This window comes from Eutrema salsugineum, unplaced genomic scaffold (assembly GCF_000478725.1).
Source record: "Eutrema salsugineum unplaced genomic scaffold, Eutsalg1_0 scaffold_7, whole genome shotgun sequence".
Lineage (NCBI taxonomy): Eukaryota > Viridiplantae > Streptophyta > Magnoliopsida > Brassicales > Brassicaceae > Eutrema > Eutrema salsugineum.
In genome coordinates, this window is record NW_006256486.1 from 2944620 (window position 1) to 2965616 (window position 20997).

Consider the following 20997-nt stretch of genomic DNA (forward strand, 5'->3'; position numbering starts at 1 on the left):
CCACCATTGTAGTAATGAAACAGTTTCACAAAGTCGTGATTTATGTTCTGAGACTATGGGATCTAAAAACGTCAATTAAAAAAAAGTTATCGTTCTCTAATTTTTAGTCAAAAATTATATAAAGCTTCTTACTATAAATTCTGTACTATATTTCGTTGTGCATATTTTTTCATTTTATGCTATTTTACTATTCCTCAGAACAGGTTTCAATAGTAAAGATTTGGGATTTTCTATTCTTTTTCTAAAGAATCTTTGGTCAATGGTCTTTAAGTTTAAAATGTGATTATGTTCTCACACAGTAAAAACAAATAGAGAGAAAAATATGAGAAAAAGACAAAAGGTGGGCATTTAAAAAGAAGAAAAGGATAAATGAAAAGCTATGAAAAGACAATGAACATTTAAAGAAGACAGACAAATCCCACACCCAAGCATCAGCCTCATCTCAGTTTAAATTAAATACTATTTTTTTTTTCAACAAGACAACAAAAACAAAAGAGATGGTTTTTGGGTTATGTTTTGTCTTTGTTAGGGCGTGTTTGGACGTTACCGTCTTCTCAGAATCAATATTTTACCAAAACAGCTTTTTCTTTTTACAAAATAAAATGAACTTTTTAATATAAAAAATAGTCATGATTCCAAATCCACGTCATGTGAAGACAAGAAACCATAAAAGTGGAGGTTCCAATCTCGAATACAGACATGTATGCTGTATCGGTGTATGTATATATAATGAGATAATTCCAGAATGTATAATGACAAATGGGTTCATTGAACTTCTTGCCTCATATTTCTTTTTTTCTTCATTTTTTTTTTCTAGTTTCTCTAAATCAAGAATCATAATCTAACACAAAGAGGGAAATTAACTTCAAACAAAGAAAATTATAGGTGAGACTTCTTTTGTAATAATGACCTCAATGGATACAAAATGACAAAATACACAATGAAATAGACTAGACCAATATTTGCGACAAAAAATCAAAATATACAAAGTCTTAAACATGTGAATGAATATTCATGTAGTAATGATATGTGAACATGATAACTACTAGGGCTGGGCACAAATACTTGATACTTATCCCGTACTCGTTACTTATCTCGTACCCGTCTTGAAAAAACAAGTATTTGTCATTATCAAGCCGGGTAATAAGTCATAGAAATTTATTACTTGCAAGTACAAGTCAAATATCAAATATCATTAATATTTTTAATACTTGTCTCGTTACTTGTTACTTGTTACTCGTTGTCTCGTTGTTTGTTAAAAAAATACTCGTTATCCGTTTAAAAATATTTGTTACTTAGTTTTGATCACATATCGATATTTCAATTTTATTTTTTATTAACATATTTATTGACTTTTAGTATGAAATTTTTTAATTTTAAGTATATTAAATTTAAATAATCAAGTGTTTAAATATTTTAGGTTCAAGTAGTCAAATACTTAAGATTTAAGTAATGAATTTTGGCAAGTAACAAATCGGATCAAGTAACTTGTAAGTACTCCAATTTTTCGCAAACACTTGATATAGCAAGTACTTATTTTAAACAAGTCAAATATAAGTAGTAAATTAAATTACTTGAACAGATCAAACCAAGTAACAAGTACTGGAAAATTAACAATTATTTGTCTCGTGCCAAGCCCTAATAACTACAGTTTAACGATGGGATTGAAAATTTGACCACTTTAAAAAATGAATTCCTTAAAACGAAGGAAAGAAGCGAAGGGGGAGATTTGAAAGAGGAAAAGACAAAGAGGAAGAAGACAAAACCGACTATCACGCATTGTCTGGTACGTAGAGCCAAAAGGAACAATGCCTCTGTTTTAGTGTTTTTTAGTTTTCAATCTTTTCCCCAAAAGACAATAATCCACACACACACACACACGCTATACTCACAAGATAACCACCAGACTCTTCTTCTTACTTCTTTCTTACACATTGATAGATGGATAGATAGAGATAACCAAACAGAACCCCCAAAAAAAGAAGAGAAAAAAAGAAGAAGCTTATTAGACATTTTCTTCGAAATTTCATGTCGGTTTTTCCTCTTTCCATTAATACAAAATCCAGTAAGTTTTCATTTTTCTTGTTATTGTTCTTTGATCTTTACTACTTTTTGTTTCTTTCATGTTCTTGTGTATAAAGAGACTTGCTTTCTTTTCTTTATCAAATTCAGACAGTTTCAATCAGCTTTTGTGTTTCTTCTTCTGTCTTCGAATCATTTACTAATATAATAGTAATTTTCAGGTTTAAAATTCTGTACTTTCTGCATCCAAAAAAAAGTTTAAAACCCTAGTTCCTCTGTTCTCTAACTACTTTTCCCCCTTTTGTTAAATCTGCAGATTCTTTGGATCTTTAAAGAAAATTCTGAATCTTGGGTTTGGTTCTTCTCGTTGTGAGTCTCTCAAAGTTCCAATTTTTCCTTACAAAGGATTAAACTTCTTTTTTTTTTTGAGTAAATCAAGCTTCTCGCTTTGGCCTTCAATGGTGGCTATGTTTCAAGAAGATAATGGAACATCCTCTGTAGCTTCATCACCACTTCAAGTCTTCTCAACGATGTCACTAACAAGACCAACTCTCCTCGCTTCTTCCTCACCGTTCCACTGTCTCAAAGACCTCAAACCAGAGGAGCGTGGTCTCTACTTGATCCACCTCTTGCTAACTTGCGCCAACCACGTGGCGTCAGGTAGCCTCCAAAACGCAAACGCAGCACTCGAGCAGCTCTCTCATCTCGCTTCCCCTGACGGCGACACGATGCAGCGAATCGCTGCTTACTTCACCGAAGCACTCGCTAACAGAATCCTTAAGTCATGGCCTGGTCTCTACAAGGCTCTTAACGCAACTCAGACAAAGACCAACCATCTCTCCGAGGAGATTCATGTCAGGAGACTGTTCTTTGATATGTTCCCTATACTCAAAGTTTCCTACTTGCTCACCAATCGAGCTATAATCGAGGCTATGGAAGGAGAGAAGATGGTTCATGTGATTGATCTCAATGCTTCTGAACCGGCTCAATGGCTTGCTTTGATTCAAGCTTTTAACTCTAGGCCTGAAGGTCCACCACATTTGAGAATCACTGGTGTTCATCACCAGAAGGAAGTGCTTGATCAAATGGCTCTTAGACTCGTTGAAGAAGCAGAGAAACTCGATATCCCGTTTCAGTTTAATCCAGTTTTGAGTACGTTAGACTGTTTAAATGTTGAGCAGTTGCGTGTTAAGACAGGAGAGGCCTTAGCCATCAGCTCTGTTCTACAATTGCATAACTTCTTGGCTTCGGATGATGATTTCGTGAGAAAGAACTGCGCTTTACGGTTTCAGAACAATCCAAATGGGATTGACTTGCAAAGAGTTCTAACGATGAGCCATGGCGAGGCACCTGAGAATGACATGAGCAACAACAATGGCTATAGCCCGAGCGGTGACTCGGCTTCATCATTGCCTCTCCATAATTCAGGAAGGATCGATAGATTCCTCAACGCGATTTGGGGTTTGTCTCCAAAGATCATGGTGGTCACTGAGCAAGACTCAGACCACAACGGCTCCACACTAATGGAGAGACTATTAGAATCACTCTACACCTACGCAGCTTTGTTTGATTGCTTGGAAACAAAGGTTCCAAGAACGTCTCAAGATAGAATCAAAGTGGAGAAGATGCTCTTCGGGGAGGAGATCAAGAACATCATAGCCTGCGAGGGATCTGAGAGAAGAGAAAGACACGAGAAGCTTGAGAAATGGTGCCAGAGGATCGAATTGGCTGGTTTTGGGAATGTTCCTCTTAGCTATTATGCGATGTTGCAGGCTAGAAGGTTGCTTCAAGGCTACGGTTTTGATGGGTATAGGATCAAGGAAGAGAGCGGGTGCGCAGTGATTTGCTGGCAAGATCGACCTCTATACTCGGTATCAGCTTGGAGGTGCAGGAAGTGAAAGAAGATGAAGGATAGTGTGTTTTCTTTTGTTGATGAGCAGAGAGTCCCTTTCTTTTGTATACATAGGGACACAATCTTAGTTGTTTTGTGATTGTGAGTTTCTGTCTCTCTATGCTATTTTGGCAAATGCTTCTACTACCTCTGCATATATTTGGCTTTTGAGTTTTCCAGCATCTCCCAAACATTCAATAGATCTTGAAGATAACTAAATCTATGGTGGGTTCAAGTTCTTCAACAGTGTCCACTTCAATTATCAGAAAGTCTATGGCTTTGTTTATGTACTAATGATTTTATGATCACACAACTCTTTTACTGTTGCAGAGACCAAATTTTTACTTTGTTTCAACACATGATTTTGCCATTTGTGCGTATGTAAATAACTAATTTGGTGTATAAATATTTAGGTTACAGTAAGGACATATGCACTATCCAAAGAGAGTTTGATGTATTTACTATGAAAGCAAATAAGTTATATACATGTTGGCTCATTGCCAATCTGTGAATCTGAAGAATACAAAAAATGCAGCTCAAGATTTCTTCATGATCAAAATTCTGGAAGCAAGTGAAACTTGGTGAACTAGAGATTTAGAAAGGCTAAATCGAGTAGTCTACACCATGAATAGATATTTGAGATCATCTACAGTTAGTCGAGTTGCAGAGTTTCCACCATGATCTTCACCAAAAGCAGAAGCAACCATGTTCCTTTTTTGTTCCTGATAATAAGAAAACCGCAGAACCAGAAATTAGAAACTGAAAGGGAAACAAGTATCAGGTAGAAGGAGAGGGATATAGATCTTCAAACATGCCTGTAGAGCCAAAATTCTATCCTCGACAGTATCTTTTATCGTAATACGAGTTACAGTAACTGGTCGAGTTTGTCCAATACGATGTGCTCGATCAATAGCTTGATCTTCGGTAGTTGGATTCCACCAAAGATCAAGAAGAATGACATGACATGCAGCAACCATATTCAGACCAAGGTTTCCAGCTTTTAAAGACATTATCATCACTTTCACCTGTTTAAGAAACCTTGCACTGTTTAGGGAGTTTCATGATGAAAAGAGGGAACATATACCACTAAAAAAATTGTGTAGGAGAGTATAATTTCAGATAAATTTTTGAAAGATATGCACATGACTTACATCTGGATCGTTGCTGAATTCTTTCACAGCTCTGTCTCTGGCGGCTAGACTCATTGTACCATCTAATCTTCTGAATTCTATAGTGTTTTCAATCAGAGACAGCTCCACCAAGTCAAGCATACGAGTCCACTGAGAAAAGATAATCGTTTTTATTTGCCCTCGGTTAGGAGTTGAGCGCAGACTCGTGTGCTCAAGAATGGTAACATCATCGTCGTCAGACGAGGACGAAGAAATTCGACCATGCTGTGTTGAGTTTGGACTGCCTTGGTTAGAAAGCGACTGCAGAATATCTAAGACAGTTTTGATTTTTGATGAGCTAAACTCGCCATTCTGATAAAATGCTTTACCAAGACCTCTATCATGTGAAGAACTACAACCCATATCATCAGCGATGCAACTTCTAAGGGTAGACTCAGAGAAAAAAACATCATGCGCAAGCTGTTCTCTGCATTCTGGGCACGTGTTCTCATCGCCTGTGATAAATGTTGATACACACTGATAGCAGAATATATGGCCACACATAGTAACAACAGGGTCTTCTGGTGGATCCTGCAACAAGACAGAAGAAAGAATTATGGGTGAAGTAAATCAGAACTAGAAGATGGTGAGAACCTGAAGAGACACTAATTCTAGATCTAAATTATTATGCACTTACATCGCATTCACAACAGATGGGAGATGATTCTAAGCGACTGAGCAAGCTAACTCGAGTTTCCCTAGGAAGTTTTTTACACGCTTCTTCTGATTCTTTCCCAACAGAATCTGAGTTATATCCTTTAATAAGTTGGGGGTGGTCACAAGCTTGGCGTAATCGCAGAAGCATGAGAAGAATGTTTGCATAGTTTTGATTTAGAGTTCCTGCGTCAGCATATGCCTGCATAGAAAGAAATATCATCGTACCAATTTAACAAGAACCACTGCAAAAAAATTTCTTCAATGAAAACTCTTTATAATCATCGAGTTGCTAGTTACTGTACAAGTATCTTATATTCAAAAAAACGTGCAGATCACAGCTAGAAACCAAGGATGAACTGGTAGTTTAGAGGAGCACAGAAAGAGCACCTTGAACTGAGATTGTGAATCGGATTCAAGCTTCGTGTAGAAAGACCGCTCCTCTACCGAGAAGTCCACCTTGCTCAAATTAATTGTCTTTGGTGGCAAATTAATTATAGGCTGACCATCAAGCAATGTTCCTAGATCACAGGCACAGCTATGTAAGGAGATAGCAGGAGTAACATGAAGGTCTATCATATAAAAAGTAAAGATTAAAGAAAAAAGAAACGAAATGAATAATATTATTGTTAATCTTCACAAAACTTGACCTCTGTATTACCTTCAGTTGACAGCTCGACTAAACTCACAACTATTTTCATTATAAAGTATGAAATAGGTAAGCAGATATAATCAGACAAGTCTATGACATAGAACACCGTTATGAATCAAGTCCCATCACCCATCCAACCACTTAAAAAATTAATGAGACAGTCCAAGTACCTTTGGTGCGGCGCAGCATTATAGCCCTCAAAATAGCTTGAAGCTTCTTGTAACCATGTACGGAATTTCTGGAAATTGGACTCTTAATTGTGTTGCAGAATGACTTGTACACGGCATACGGATCATATTTTAGAAACCTGAAATAGCTATATAAATCATCTATCGTATTTTGTATTGGTGTTCCAGACAAACACCACCTCCTTTTGGCTCGAAGACCGCAACATGCTCTTGCCACCTGGGTTCTGTGATTCTTAATTGTCTGAGCTTCATCTAGCACAACTCTGAACCACCCAACTCTAGCTAGAGTACCACAGTCAGGGTCAGACGAAGAATCGTCAGCATTTTTTTTACCTCTTTTCTTACTCTTCTTAGTAGCACCCAATGCGATTTTGCGTTTCTTATTGGTGGAGAAGCCTGAGGCGAGACCATATTTTTCGGAAACTTTTTCATCATTCTCATCGTCATCTTTCAGGGGTTGCTTTGGAACTTCATTTGAAACAATAGCGTAAGTTGTCATAACCACATCATATTTTGCTAGTTCAATAGGATCTTTGGTCCTGTTACCACCGTGGTAGATTAAAACAGAAAGTTTGGCTTCATCAGTAACCTTCTCATCAAGCTCTCTTGCCCACTGTCGCACAACGCTTGCTGGACAAACAATTAAAGTGCCAGCAGCTGGTCTTTTCCCATTAATTTTCCGTGTTGAAGTACTCGCTTCTTCATCCTTGGCTTTCTTTATGCCTGAACTGCAAATCACGCCATTACCATTTGAAGCCTTAGGCTCTGGCTTCTCAAATGCATTTTCTGACTCATCATCAGCATCCAGATCCAATGCTTCAGCCACTTGATTGGTTAGATTCTCAGACTTCAATTTTGCCTCGTGCATTTGCTTTAGGATAAGAGCAATAGTCGAGACTGTCTTACCAAGGCCCTGCACCGTAAACCAAATGGAATAAGGGGAACAGAGTAAAATTTTAGAGTTTAGCGGAAAAGAATTACGATTAAAAGTAACCTGATCATCAGCTAATATCCCTCCCAGACAGGGCGCACTTCTAGTTTCCTTCTGAAACATCCATGCCAATGCAATTTTCTGAGAAACAACAGTGTTTAGTACACAAGACCATTCCGACAGATACTGAAAGATAAACTAACACACGAATACCTGATGCTTCATAAGGGGAACTGAAAGAAGACCGGCAGGTAAATCGATCTCAGACTTGGGTTGATTCAGATTCTGCAGGAAATACGTACTTGATTATCACAATTTTTAAGCACTTACTCATATCACGTTACTCTGCCTCAAGCATCATTGAGAATTTGAGACATACAAAACATTTTATTCATCTCTGACTTCCATTGCTCTAATTCACTACAACTGACATATTAATTTATAATAATGTCCAATGACCACAAATCTTGTGCATTGCACATAGTATTAGAACCACAAAAGGCAAACTAAGACGAGAATTGCACACAAGTAGAAAGTTGAGACAAAGATAAATACCTGTAGTGCAGCCTGATAGATCAGCCTCTCGTCATTCTCTGAAGTCCTGTGCATTGAATCAATTGAACCGTTAAAATGTGAAGTAGAAGAAGCTGTTCCATGCGTCATGGATGGAGGTAGAATCCGAGCGCCATTGATCACACGCCCCATGCCTATTCCATCATGTGCTCCACCATAAAGATCACCAAAGTCACCCTTGTTGGCTGAAGCTATCACAGCTGGATTACTATACTCCCCACGAAAGTGACTCCCACTCCCATTACTTGCACCGGTATCAGGTCTCAAAGGCACAACAGCTGGAGGAGGTATCCTTTTAACAGCTTGTTGATATGAAAACTTCTCATAATCTCCAACTGAGACATTGGGAATTCTTGAACTTCCGATGTGCCCATTTCCAGCAAAACCATTGCTTGAAGAAGGGTTTGTAAGTCCCACTTTAGTGAGGCTATTTGCATTGGAAGAGTTCCCACTAGAAAGGTGCGGTCTTAGCGTAGAGAGGTCCCTTCTATGAGAGCCTGCTAGGTCCAAAGAGAACCAAGATCAAAAAAATTCCGCCCATAAAGATTGGTATTAGCAAATTAACAACTGATAAAGTCAGAAATGTAACCTTGAGCTAACCGTGGAGGAGGAAGAGTTCGAGTTTCTTGTATCTCGATATCACTATCTGAACTTATATCAATAGCGGAATCCATAGCAAGAATCGAGCAGTCAAGCTTCTAAATCGAAAATAAACACCCGTGAATCACCAAAAATATACATACATACTCTGTGCCCAATAAATCGAAAATAAACAATCATAATCACCCAAAAAGAAAAATCAAGTGGGCGGTATCTCTGAAACTGTGTGAATGTTTGATGATTTTGGCAGTGAAAGATCAGAGAAATTCTCTTCGCGTGGATCAACAAACTCCAATTGAAGAAGTTTTCAGAGAAACCCAGAAAAGCAATCCGAAGAACAGAACAGCGACATGCAATGGCGGGACAATATGATCAAAATCCGAAATTCGATATACAAAAACCCTTTTAAGAGCACGACTAAAAGAAGAAGGTAAACCGAAAACGAGAAATTGGGGCGCGAGGCGTGAATCTGTAGAGAGCAAAGGGAAGAAGAAGCAAAATTGAGAAAAAAAGAGTGTTGAAGCCAATTGTTCACATATCATAGGGTTTTCCAGTTGACCAAAAAGAAAACAGACGACAACGGCGCCGTTTTGCACGGAGAGAAACTGAAAATATACTGTATATAGATACGCTCTCAGTTTAAAACTAAAAAATAATTCGACGCAATTTTGAAACGAGCAAAATCTCAATAAATAAAGTTTGACGTTAAAGAAAAATAAAAAATTAGGACGAAAATCAAAATTAGTCAACGTACGTCACCCTCGGGCCCATGAAGAAAGTTTTCAGCCCATATTAGTTCAACTTCACGAAAATGCGGATTGCGATGATACGATCATCCTAGCTGAAAAATTAAGAAAGGATAATTGAGACTAGATCTTTTCATACACGTTTTTTTTTTAAATCCTATCGACTGATCCAGTCGATTCTGGTATGAATATAACAAAGTGCTACAATGTGGATTGATTGCTTTGGTTCAACAGTTCAATGAATCAGGATTAGAATAGACTCGAATTAATAGACCATTAGATTTATGAGATCCAATGGGTTACCACACTGTTTGTTTTTTGGAATATATTTCGGCTAATGTCAAGGATAGCTGGATACCAAATGACCAGGTAAATTGCATGGACGTTTTTCGTACTCGTTTATATAATTAAAAACACAGACGAGAATCTTTTTCTTTGTCTAAAAAAACGTTTAACAACATCAAGTTATTAAATTAATAAAAAAGACTAGTTTTCTTAGAATTTTATATACAGTAAAATTTTGGATTATGTGAAGAAAAAAAAGAAGAGTCTCACTCCGTAAACTATTATCTCTGAGGAGAAACAAAAATAAATTTAAAAAGTTAACAGCCAGAAAAATAACAAGAATGTTAATTAGAGCCTGAAATCGCATGAGGCTTTAACTATCATAGGATTGATTAACCGACGGTAACACCGAAACCAAACTTGTAATCTTTCTTCACATGATCCACCTGGTTATTCAACAAACGGTTTTAATCATATTATCGAAAGCACTCAAAAATGTAATTTAAAAAAAAACATGAAATTTAAGTCATTTTGTTCACCTCTGCGGATACAAGAAAACGGAGTCCATCACCAGGAATAGGCAATACTTCTTCTAGGTAAGCAGAGGTAACTCCATTAGAGTCAATCTTTCCTCTTAGCCGACACTAAACCCAAAAAACAAAACTTTAACAATTTTGTCGTTGCTTGTTTCAACTCAAAGTAAACGGACAAGGAAAGAAGCAAAGATACCTGTCGAAAAACGTAGTCATACCCAACACTAGCTGTAACATCTCTCGACATTAAATTGTACATGAAATCTGCTACAAGTGAGATCTGATGATGGAAAAACAAATGTGATGATTTAGCTTATCTACTCTATAGTGTTTATAGTGTGAAAGACGAGCTAACATGAGACAGAAACATTTTTACCTTCTCTGAAACCACCTTATGAACATAGTTCATGATAACCACACCAGAGGAAGAAACTTGCCCAGAGGCAATCTGTTGATAATATAACATTTTTTTTATAAAATAAAAAAAAAGGATAACACAATGTGAAGTTAGCTTGAAGATTAAGGAACAATATTGTAAACCAAGACTTAGATTATTCTTTCTGTTTGTGTTTCCCAAATTCTGACAATGAAGAAAAAACTATACCATTTTATCAGTCTCATATCGAGCTGCATAACCAATACACGACTGACGATGCTCACCAATCCAGAAAACCTCACCACCCAAAGATAAATGGGGTGTCACATGCTGCAAGAACAAAAATTTCTTATTATTACTATTATTCAGTCAAAAGAAAATGAGTTAATTTCTAAGCATAAATTAACAAAAGATTATATCTAACCTGAATATAGTTAGCTGCATAGAGGGAGCCGCTTCCAATCTGAAGCTTGGTTCTGTAGTCTGACCCCTACAAAAAATGTAAACCACCATTGTCGAACGAACAAAAAGCAATAACCAAAACAGAGATAAAACAAACATATTTTGATGATGAATACAGAAAATTTCTCACCTTGTAATCACAGGAGACCACGCCTTGTGACTTATCTTTTTTACTTGTAAGCTAGCAAGAGAAAGAAAAAAAAAGAATAAAACAATATTGATGGAGCTATTGTATACCATAGAACAGAGACAAACTGTATCTTTACCTGACCATTATAAAATATGGTCAAATTATCAGTTAAATTGCACTTGATTCTCGCGTTTAGGTTACCATCCGTCAAGACCCTTCCGATAAGCATCAACTGTATATAATAAGTTGGTCCATGTTATTAGCTATATAGCTTCTTGGTGAAACACAGTATATATAGTACCATGCAACGAATACATATCAACGAAAAAGAAAACAAAGAGATACCTTTGGGTCAATAAAATTTGCACCAAATTCATAGTCAGCAGTTGGAATTTTGATTATATCAGATGAATGAGTAGGAACCTGTGTTGGTCCCATCATTACGCTGTTTGAAACATATCAATACACACGTGCTTTTAGTTAGGAAGCCAAATTAATAAGAAGGATACGTCACAGAAAAAAAAAAAAAAGAATAGTTAAATTATATCAAAATCTCATTACGTATGGCTGAGGAAAAACTTGTGGTTCAACATCTTGTTAAACTCGAAGCGGAAACCATCGAATAGTTCTGGCTTTAATGAAACTGCAAAGTGAAATAACCAAACCAGTCAAAACACGAAAGGGTTTTAGGTGTTAAAATACTTCAAAACCATAACAAAATCCACCCAAAATGAAAATGTGATTAATTAGCTATTAACAAGAAAATAACTCAGATATATCATATATGTTAAGTCACTATAAAAGAGCTCTAACACGAATTAATATTATTAATTGCCACTTTGTTCGTTCGAAACGCAGAGTTGAAAAGACACTCAGAAATCAGAGAAAACCAAAGACAGAGACAGATTGTGATCTCCAAGAGAATAAACTCATCCAAAACACATGGAAACGAAGATAGTAAAGGAGTGTGTGTGTGTTAATAATTCTGAACTGGAAGCTTCACGGTGGATTTCTTCATAGGGAAGAGGGCAAGGGAGGTTTGAGTAATCCACTTTCTCTTCGACTTTGGTCTTTTGAGCCGTCAAGTTCGGTGGTGCAAGGCCCGCCATCGCTGCTGGTTCCGCCATCTGAAGAACTATTTTGCTCGCTAAAGAGAGGAAGAAATCGAAAGCGAAACGAACAAGGCGAAGAATTGCAAGGGTTTATGTATTAACTACTTTTATTGAGTCACATGCGTGTCTGTCAAGGGTTTGACCCGGTTTGGAACTCTTGTTTGATTTACTAGCGAATCGGACCAATTTGAGAGATTTTAAACTTTTGGCCCAAATAAGATCGAATTTTTTTGGAGTTATTTTTTCTTTATTTTTGGTTCGGTTCGATGTGGATATATAAAAAAAAAAATCATAAACTTTTAGTATATTTCAATGTATTTATTTATACACTCAATTAAGATATCTATAGTATTTTCATTTTGTTTAAAAATTTATCTGGTCAAATGCTCTAGTTTAATTTGTATAGTTAAAATTTTAAATTATAGAATATTAAAGAAGAATTCAATTGATTGAGCAGAGTTCATACAAAGATTGTAAACATTTATTCGTTCTGTTAGGTTTCTCGTCTCAGAGAAACAAAACAAAATGAAAACGTAAATGCAGCTTCTTGAAGCTTAAATGAAAACGTAAATGCATCTTCTTGAAACGTAAATAAAAACAAAATGAAAACGTAAACGCAGAGAAACAAAACAAAATGTCTAAGAGGAAAGACAATAACGAAACTAAACTGTTACGGTTTCTCGTCTCAAAGTCAAGTAATAATGTAAGAAGAGCAAATTGATCATGAAGCAGCTATAGATTGAAGACTCACCGGGAAGCCGGAATCAAGTCCAAAACTTTCATCATGAATGCAAACGTAAATGCATCTTCTTGAAGCTTCTCGAATCTACACGTCACAATCAAACAGCATACAAAACTGGGTCAGTCAAATTCCAAATTGGACTTCAAATCAAAACTTCTTGGCTAGTAGAATAGAACTCGAGTCCAGTATAGATGTGGAAAACGTTTTGTTGAGACAAAAAGAGACTAAAGTCGTACCTTCCAGATTTTGAGAAATGCCCAGCGCCAAGCTCACATTTGAACAAAAGCAAGTTGTTGTCGGTCTTCATTTCTCTCAGTTTCGCCACCAACTTGGCAGGTTCAGAGTACATGACTCTTGGATCTGTTACATAACGTCACAAAGGTCAGGAAATAAAGGAATTTAGCCGAAATCAGAAGCACTTTCTTGTCCAAATCGTATCTGGACAAAATAATGCTTACCATTCAACCCAGCAGTTACAAGAACATTTGGATAACTCTGCGCTGTAACCTGTTATATTTGAAATATATGCATCATCTCAGAGAACTTCCATATCATGTATTGCAGATAATATCAAAAGAAGCGAGATATACTCACGTTGTCAACAGGGGAATATGACTTCATATAGAAGTAAAATTCTTCCTTTCTGGGGTCACCCCACTCCTACAATGATAGAAGCCAAAAAATTCACACATATATAAGGTGAATAACAAAAGATAAAACATTATTTAACCCATAGCTTCTTGATTCCTAAGGAAATCTATCTATCCTTATGCTTATTCCTCCAGTTCTATATCTTGACAGTTTCCAATGCAAGTCACTATAAAGCACATGCATATTATATGTACTACGCAGAAGTACGAAAATATGTTATTCTTTTACGGCATTGATTGAACCAACCTCCCATTCTGACGTCGTAAGCGGAATAGTTGGGTCCAGCATTGTTGTCAAAACATCTACAAAAGGAACTCCAGCGATAACCACCTTGAACAAGTCAGGCCTCATATTAAGAACAGCACCCACCAGCAATCCACCAGCACTTCTTCCTTCAATACACAGTTTTTCCTTTGAGCAATACTTTAGTTCTATTAAACGCTCAGCACAAGCAATAAAATCAGTGAATGTGTTTTTCTTCTTCATCAGCTTTCCATTTTCGTACCACTGTCTCCCCATTTCACCACCCCCACGAACATGAGCAATTACATAGATAAAACCACGATCTAACAGGGACAACCTTGATGCCTTGAAATATGGATCCACAGAAATCTGTAACAAATAGAGAAATTTATAGCTTAGAGCAGAATAAGTAAAAGGACCAAGGATATGAGGACCATAAAAGCTTCAGCGAAAAATACCTCATACGAACCATATCCATAAAGCAGCAATGGATCAGACCCATCGAGCTTTGCAAGATTTTTGTTATAAACAATAGACATTGGAATTTGCGTTCCGTCAGATGCAGTGACCCATTTCCTTTCGGTAACATAATTTGACCCATCAAAACCTCCCAATACCTGAATGAAAGAAAGAAGGTTATCATTAAGATCAAGCGATGACCATATCTAAAGATAAGGCAGTTTATATATAGAAAACAAACTCATAAAAGCAAAGTAACAGCCAAAAAAGAAAAAACAGGGGAAACTTTTTACTTAATCATGTGCCTTTCATGTAAATATGACACACTACCATTTAATGAATAACTTAATGAATTGCAAATTTTAAAATCCGCAACTAAATGTGCAGAGCGCATAGAGCCGGAAAGAATTAGTAGTTTACTTACTGTGTCAATCTTCTTGACAACAGAAGTGCCACTGTCCATGTCATAGTCATACACAGAAGGAGGTGTTTTCATCGAGCTGTAGCAGAACCTTAAAACACTAGACGCAAATTCAGACTCTGTTGAGTCAACTGAATACACCGGATCAATAAAGCTAACACTACGACCATCTTGGAGAGCTCTCAGAGGCTGTCCCTCAGTAGGAAGCCTATGAACTGTTATCTTCTGCAGTCCCTGTTCACGCTCAAATACTGCGAGATGATCTCGAAAAAGCTGTATTTCCTGAATCTTTATACTGTCCATATAAAAGTTATGGCAGAACTATTTAGCTATAGGTGACCTTAAAGTTAAGTAAATAATTCATCATATAACTAAATAGCAATTGGAAACAATCCCAGCCATGCATGGGGTCTAAGCCATAGAATATAGGAACGCTGAAAATGACAAACAGATTCTAGCAAAAATGTTTACCTTTCTCTATGTGGAATCAGAACTGTTGTCTTAGATGTGTCATCAACTGGGCAGGCGACCAGTTCTGAGTTGTAAAACTCAGTGCTCCTTCTCTGGATGAAAAAGTGGTTGCCTCGATGATTGACAGATGTATCAATGCCATCTACACGAGGTGTCAGCACCCTGAGTCCATCATGAGGTCTGGAGACATCAAGCGAGAAGACAAATCTTGTAGTTTTGCTTTCAGATCCAATGAATAAATACTTATGGCTCTCCGAGGCGTGAAGATCAAGAGAAAACATATCATCCTTCTCATGGTAAAGGCATACATCACTGCATTGCTCTGTCCCCAACTTATGTAACCAGACCTGTCACAAAGAATATATGAAAATGATAATATGAAAGCCACAAAGATTAACCGTCGAACTGAGTAAAAAACTCAAAACCATTGCATCTAAGAGGTGTACAATGCCATAATTTGATAGAAACGGTATATCCTAAACTAAACAGTATATCATGCTAAAGTTAAGCCCTGCCTCCAATACAATACACTAAGATATTAGGGTGGGAAAGGTTCAAAGGTAAACCTTGTCAGGTCGCAGGATTTCGTCCATAGTAATGTAGACCAAAGCATCATTACCAGCCCATTCAAGATCACAAGTCACTCCTTTTAACGATTGCCCAACAGGTTTTAGGGCCTCAGAGTCAATGACATTCACTGCATAAATTTCATCACCTTTGGTGTCCTCTGCATACGCCACTAATTTATGATCGGGACTGGTCTGAAGACAGGATCAAGAAAATGAAACATCAAGTTAACAAAGAGCAAATGTGAAACGAAACTATCTGAGAGGATATCAAAACCTATTCCTAGCAAAGTCCCCACCACGGTCTAACCTTAAAGGCACCAATTCTGTAGTAATCATGCTCCTGGGCCTTGATATTCTCATCCAATATTATATGCTCAGGAGGAGCATCTGGACCAGTTAGCATAGTATCATACACAGAAGGCTCAGCTTTGTTGTCAGGGATCAAACGCCTACAGTGCTGAACATATTCTTTGCCTTGAAGATTTTTCTTATAATAGTAGTAAGGACCCTTGCGTAGAGGTGCAGATATGTCATCTTCTTTGATCCTCCCTCTTATTTCAGCAAACAGTTGATTCTCAAATTGCTTAGTCCCTGAAATATTTTTCCAAATCAATTATTCACTAAATTCTCCAAATGCGAAAAACCCTAATCACAGAAAAACCTCACTCACCAGACATGACGGAATCAGTGTAGTCGTTTTCTTCACGGAGATAAGAAAGCATATCGGGATTGCAACGAGAATCATCACGGAGCCAGTAGTAATTGTCAACCCTAACGTCACCAAACATCTCCATCACATGCTCCACTTTCTTCGCCACAGGAGGGGATCTCGATTCCGCCATGTCTCCCGATGATGTCAACCGCAATGAAGCAGCTCCGGTTTCAGAGAACGATGAGGAAGAAGAAGAAGAACACAACCGTAGGATACAGCGGCGGCGAGGGACAAGAGGAACGAGGCAAGAGAGAGGAACAACGAAGTGGAGAAGACGACGATGAGGTGCGAGAAAGTGAGAGCCAAGAGATGCGAGTCCACGCCTTACTACTATCATTTACACAGGTTTAGTGTTTATCTACTGAGCGCAAGACTCGGGACGAGTTGTTATTTGTTAATAGATGATCGGTTCAATCCGGTTTGGTTGTCATACCGGCTTTTGAATCGGTTACACTAAATTCCCATAATTCGTACTCATTTTTCATTTTTTTTTGCTCGATTACTGAAACAAACGACATTGCTGTTTACTGAACTTGAAAATGTTGGCTTCGTGAACCAAAATCTAACCGAGCCGTTCTAAACCGAGAAAACGAGGTATGTGATAATAAAATTTCCTAAAATTGGTCTTACATACAAAAGAAAAATAAACCAAACGAAAAAAGCACGTATAGCAACAACATCCATAGTCTAGATCAAGTTAAAAATAGTGTATCAAAACCACTAAAATTGCCAAAGTGACATTCACTTTCACAAGAAAATGTTTCCACAAAAGAAGACGGAAAAAAAACAATGGGAAGTGTAAACAAACATCAGAAAGATATACCTTGAAAGAACATAAAGCCAATGGCGATAATGGCGCTAACTTCATCAGAACAATAGGAGACTAATAATGTAGGATCATCATCATTCATCACAGGAAATAAGGAACACCTGTCCTTGGCCCTCTCATTTGATTGTTCTCTTCTGTCTCCGTGAAAAACTTCACTTCCCTTTCCTGGTAATTAAAGCATATATTCAACAAATCATAACCAATGAGTGAGGACTAGATCAGATCCTAGACACTTCCCAGAAACAGGTCTATAGAAGAACACAAAGAGCGTGATTGATCTGGGCCGATATAAATTCTAAAGCACCAACTAGGTGATTTCATATTTCATATATATCACAGTAGCTGTTAAACCCATGAATGCTGATACGAGATACTGCAGCTATTATATAAAAACATACTTCGAACTCTCTCTCACTAGAATTTTGTCTAAATTCCCGTAAACAAGAAGTCTGTACATATTTGAGTCGAGAGATAAGCAATACAAGGAGTAACTTAACAGATCAAAAACAGTACGTAGATAAACACCTCTCTTGTTTAGAAAATAAGTGAATAAATGTAATAAGAACATGAGCACGAGAATATGGCACATCAGTAGGAAAATAGGAAACAAGTGACTTACCATGTTGTCATTGAAACTCAATATAGAAGCCACATTCCCACAGCGGTAGCAGTAATTAGGTGCAGACCACACCTTTAGACAAAAAAAAAAAAACAAAGAGAAGAAACATCACCAAGCAGATTATTATACTTCAAACTAGCCAGAATGAATCATAAGAAGCAACAGACTTACAGTTACAAGACCTTTATCTTGGAACATGTACTTTAAACCTTCTTGTACAAGCTGGTGCGCGCGACATACTAGATCAAGATTGTTTATATGGTTAAACTGCACAAGAAGCAAACCAAAGATCAAGAAAATGAAACCGATTTCTTTCTTACACAGCTTATTAAAATTTAACAACAAAAAAACATACCTCAGAGGTAACCCTGGATCCGAAAAGCCAACCAGCTCCACGTGGACTGACAGCCCATGTTTCAATATCTTCTGGATCGCTCCACATAAGATCACAGAAGGGTCCTTCATGCGGAATTTCACAATTCCGCTCAATCAGTCTTATCTAAAGGACACAATAACATCTAAAGTTAATCAATCATGAATAACACTAGCAGGGTGAAAAAGAAAAACAATAAAACAGCACATTTTAACCTGGTCAATTGTCCGTACGTCAGGTGAAAGGCCACCATGAACACATAGAACCTACATCAAGGATGCAATCCTTTTAAATATAGTATACAGATACGCCTATTATACGTCCCAAGAGAAAATACATCATGATACAATGCCACAGATGCTAATGAAATACTTACTGTGCCATCTATAATAGCTGAGAGTGTAAGATAGTCAAAAACATCCGTGCAATATCTCCATGCATTAGCATTACCATACTTTCTTTGGCATTCATCATAGAAACCATACACCTAGCAAATATATAAAATTGGAACAAATATTTAAGACAACAACTTAATTTAAAAAAGTGAACCTGCAGGGGCACAACATACGAACCAAGCGTAGCATGAAAGTTGAACAAGAACATTTTAAACATCCCAAGACTTGTCACCATGTAAAAAATATAACTGATCATATACTGTCAGTAGATTTGAAATACACAACTAATTTGCAACAGGAGGTACAATCCTCGCCTTAGTCATCTTGAAGATTTCCCATAAGTGCATTGAAGTATAGGAAAATATCATTACAACCTTCTTCCTTGACAGTGGATGTTAAGAATTATAAGATATGGGTAGAAATAGAAACACATCAAGAACATCCAAGAAGAAATAATTGGATGCCAAGGACCATGTTACTAACTAAAGCATGGACTTTAGCTTTCCAGTATTCGATTCAAACTAAATGCTCGATTAACTGGCATGGCATTGCCGAATGCACAAATTCAGACTTTCAAAACCAGTTACAACAACTGAGGACGAAAATCAAAATTACTTGACTACTAGGAACTGCGTGAAGAGCATTGCAACAACAGACATCAGTCAAACAGAATAGTGCATACCTGAGTTAGCTGTCTGCTTTCATGATTTCCACGCAAAAGTGTGATATGGGCTGGATATCTAAAACATTGAAATACAAGATAAAGACCGGTTTTTAAGAAAAAGAGAAGCATGAACAATGGCATACGGAGAGCATAACTTCTGAAAATTTAATTGAAAAACATACCTTGCTTTAAGAAGCAAAAGAATAGTGAAAACTTCAAGACTGTTGTAACCTCTATCAACGAAATCACCCTGAGAAAATGCACCACAGAAAATTAAACTCTGTGTACATATTGACTGATGTGTCGAACGAGACGCACAAAAGAAAAGAAGTCAATACCATGAATATGTAATTTGTCTCGGGAACATGACCTCCGGTCTGGAAAAGCTTCATGAGATCATGAAACTGGCCATGGATATCACCACAGACGGTGACTGGACTGTTGACAGGTTGTACATTTGATTCCTCAATGAGAATTTCTTTCACCTGTAAACCAGTATAAACGTATCAGAACAACTTGTGATTACCAATGCATCTCATTGTAACGAAAATCAACCGTTGAGAACCGAAAAGAAGACGAAGAAGGCTTTGACGAGTTACAAAATTTCTGTAATAAGAGTTTGCAAGCGCGTGCAAGCCCTTGTGCATCCGTTACTGAATTAAATTAGCTAGAGAAGAAGTATAAGTTATCCCTAATAACTTGATTGGAGTCATCTCCGTAGAAAGATAGGGAAGAGAGAGAGAGAGAGCGAAAAACCCTAAAATCCATAAACCAAAATGACAAAGAAAACACTAAGGTAGAGACAAGATTCGAAGTCAAGTTCGAGAGCAGAGCAAGCTAAAGCCCTCAATCGAGAACGCAAATAATTGGGTTCGTAGATGCATGAATCCTCGCAGAAGAGAGAGAGCAAGCAAAGAAGACGAAGAAGAAGAAGAAGAAGAAGAAAGCGTACGTATTCGCAGAGAAGCTGAAGCTCGTCTTCAGAGAGATGTTGGCCTTCTTTAACCTTGGATATCCATTGATCCAAATCCATGGCGACTTATATACCCTCTCTCTCTGTATATATATATGTAAGTAGAAATTCCTCCTCTTTCGTCGATTTCAATGGCGACTTTCCACGATCTTTGGTGGAGAATTGAAGCGAAGATAGATCTAGCAGAGCATTGCTCCCTCCGCTTCGTTAGGGTTACGTAAGAGGAAGGAGAGAGAGAGAGAGAGAGGCAGAAAGGGGACAGAACGAACCAAAACAATCTCGACCCAAACCCAATTTGGTCTTCCCCGTCTTCAAACTCGATCCCGTCCATATATTATTACATTAAACATTCATTTTTTGGCAACACAATTAAAACATTTTTTGGCAAACGCATTAAAACATCATTTTATTTTCTGATCTAATAAAAAACATTATATTTACCAAGTTTTCTAGGAAAAAAATGTAAAGTATTATTTTGCTTAAAAATGAAATTTTTGAAGTTTTGAAGTTTTTTTATAGAATATATTTATTGATTTGAAGACTGGCTTCTAG

The 20997-nt window shown here is 37.2% G+C and overlaps 5 protein-coding genes across 8 annotated transcripts; 1 reads left to right on the forward strand and 4 right to left on the reverse strand.

Annotated features, from left to right (window-relative positions):
- The first annotated feature begins 1894 nt into the window (after positions 1-1894).
- Positions 1895-4244, forward strand: LOC18011100 (scarecrow-like protein 3). The gene is made up of 2 exons (XM_006393092.2): positions 1895-2065; positions 2339-4244. The coding sequence occupies exon 2, from the start codon at positions 2481-2483 to the stop codon at positions 3918-3920; it is 1440 nt and encodes a 479-aa protein (XP_006393154.1). The 5' UTR covers positions 1895-2065; positions 2339-2480; the 3' UTR covers positions 3921-4244.
- Positions 4245-4351: 107 nt separating this feature from the next.
- Positions 4352-9247, reverse strand: LOC18010970 (helicase-like transcription factor CHR28). The gene is made up of 11 exons (XM_006393093.2): positions 8867-9247; positions 8670-8775; positions 8063-8577; positions 7721-7792; positions 7571-7648; positions 6559-7489; positions 6127-6257; positions 5720-5938; positions 5065-5613; positions 4729-4938; positions 4352-4635 (listed from the first exon to the last, which is right to left on the reverse strand). Exons 2-11 carry the CDS (start codon positions 8752-8754, stop codon positions 4531-4533), a joined length of 2895 nt encoding a protein of 964 aa, XP_006393155.1. The 5' UTR covers positions 8755-8775; positions 8867-9247; the 3' UTR covers positions 4352-4530.
- A 741-nt stretch (positions 9248-9988) lies between these two features.
- LOC18011141 (probable mitochondrial import receptor subunit TOM40-2) lies at positions 9989-13130 on the reverse strand. Of its 2 annotated transcripts, none has more exons than XM_024150281.1 (11): positions 13076-13130; positions 11774-11855; positions 11558-11657; positions 11349-11444; positions 11213-11263; positions 11045-11110; positions 10849-10950; positions 10621-10692; positions 10441-10524; positions 10251-10355; positions 9989-10157 (listed from the first exon to the last, which is right to left on the reverse strand). In XM_024150281.1, the coding sequence occupies exons 2-11, from the start codon at positions 11803-11805 to the stop codon at positions 10104-10106; spliced, it is 762 nt and encodes a 253-aa protein (XP_024006049.1). In that variant the 5' UTR covers positions 11806-11855; positions 13076-13130; the 3' UTR covers positions 9989-10103. The 2 variants fall into 2 exon arrangements, with proteins under 2 accessions (XP_024006049.1, XP_006393156.1); XM_006393094.2 differs by lacking the exon at positions 13076-13130 and adding an exon at positions 12204-12333.
- LOC18011110 (protease 2) lies at positions 11426-16929 on the reverse strand. 3 transcript variants are annotated; one of them, XM_024150278.1, is made up of 13 exons: positions 16551-16929; positions 16188-16471; positions 15878-16072; positions 15312-15658; positions 14844-15135; positions 14419-14577; positions 13964-14329; positions 13661-13726; positions 13525-13573; positions 13303-13426; positions 13076-13150; positions 11774-11855; positions 11626-11657 (listed from the first exon to the last, which is right to left on the reverse strand). In XM_024150278.1, exons 1-12 carry the CDS (start codon positions 16927-16929, stop codon positions 11810-11812), a joined length of 2382 nt encoding a protein of 793 aa, XP_024006046.1. In that variant the 3' UTR covers positions 11626-11657; positions 11774-11809. The 3 variants fall into 3 exon arrangements, with proteins under 3 accessions (XP_024006048.1, XP_024006046.1, XP_006393157.1); XM_024150280.1 differs by lacking the exons at positions 11626-11657; positions 11774-11855 and adding an exon at positions 11426-11444; XM_006393095.2 differs by lacking the exons at positions 11626-11657; positions 11774-11855 and having other exon boundaries at positions 12879-13150.
- Positions 16930-17171: 242 nt separating this feature from the next.
- On the reverse strand, positions 17172-20746 carry LOC18011217 (phytochrome-associated serine/threonine-protein phosphatase 1). Its single transcript, XM_024150408.1, has 10 exons — positions 20425-20746; positions 19811-19957; positions 19655-19722; positions 19491-19548; positions 18790-18900; positions 18629-18679; positions 18396-18539; positions 18212-18307; positions 18041-18112; positions 17172-17586 (listed from the first exon to the last, which is right to left on the reverse strand). Exons 1-10 carry the CDS (start codon positions 20503-20505, stop codon positions 17503-17505), a joined length of 912 nt encoding a protein of 303 aa, XP_024006176.1. The 5' UTR covers positions 20506-20746; the 3' UTR covers positions 17172-17502.
- Positions 20747-20997: the final 251 nt, after the last annotated feature.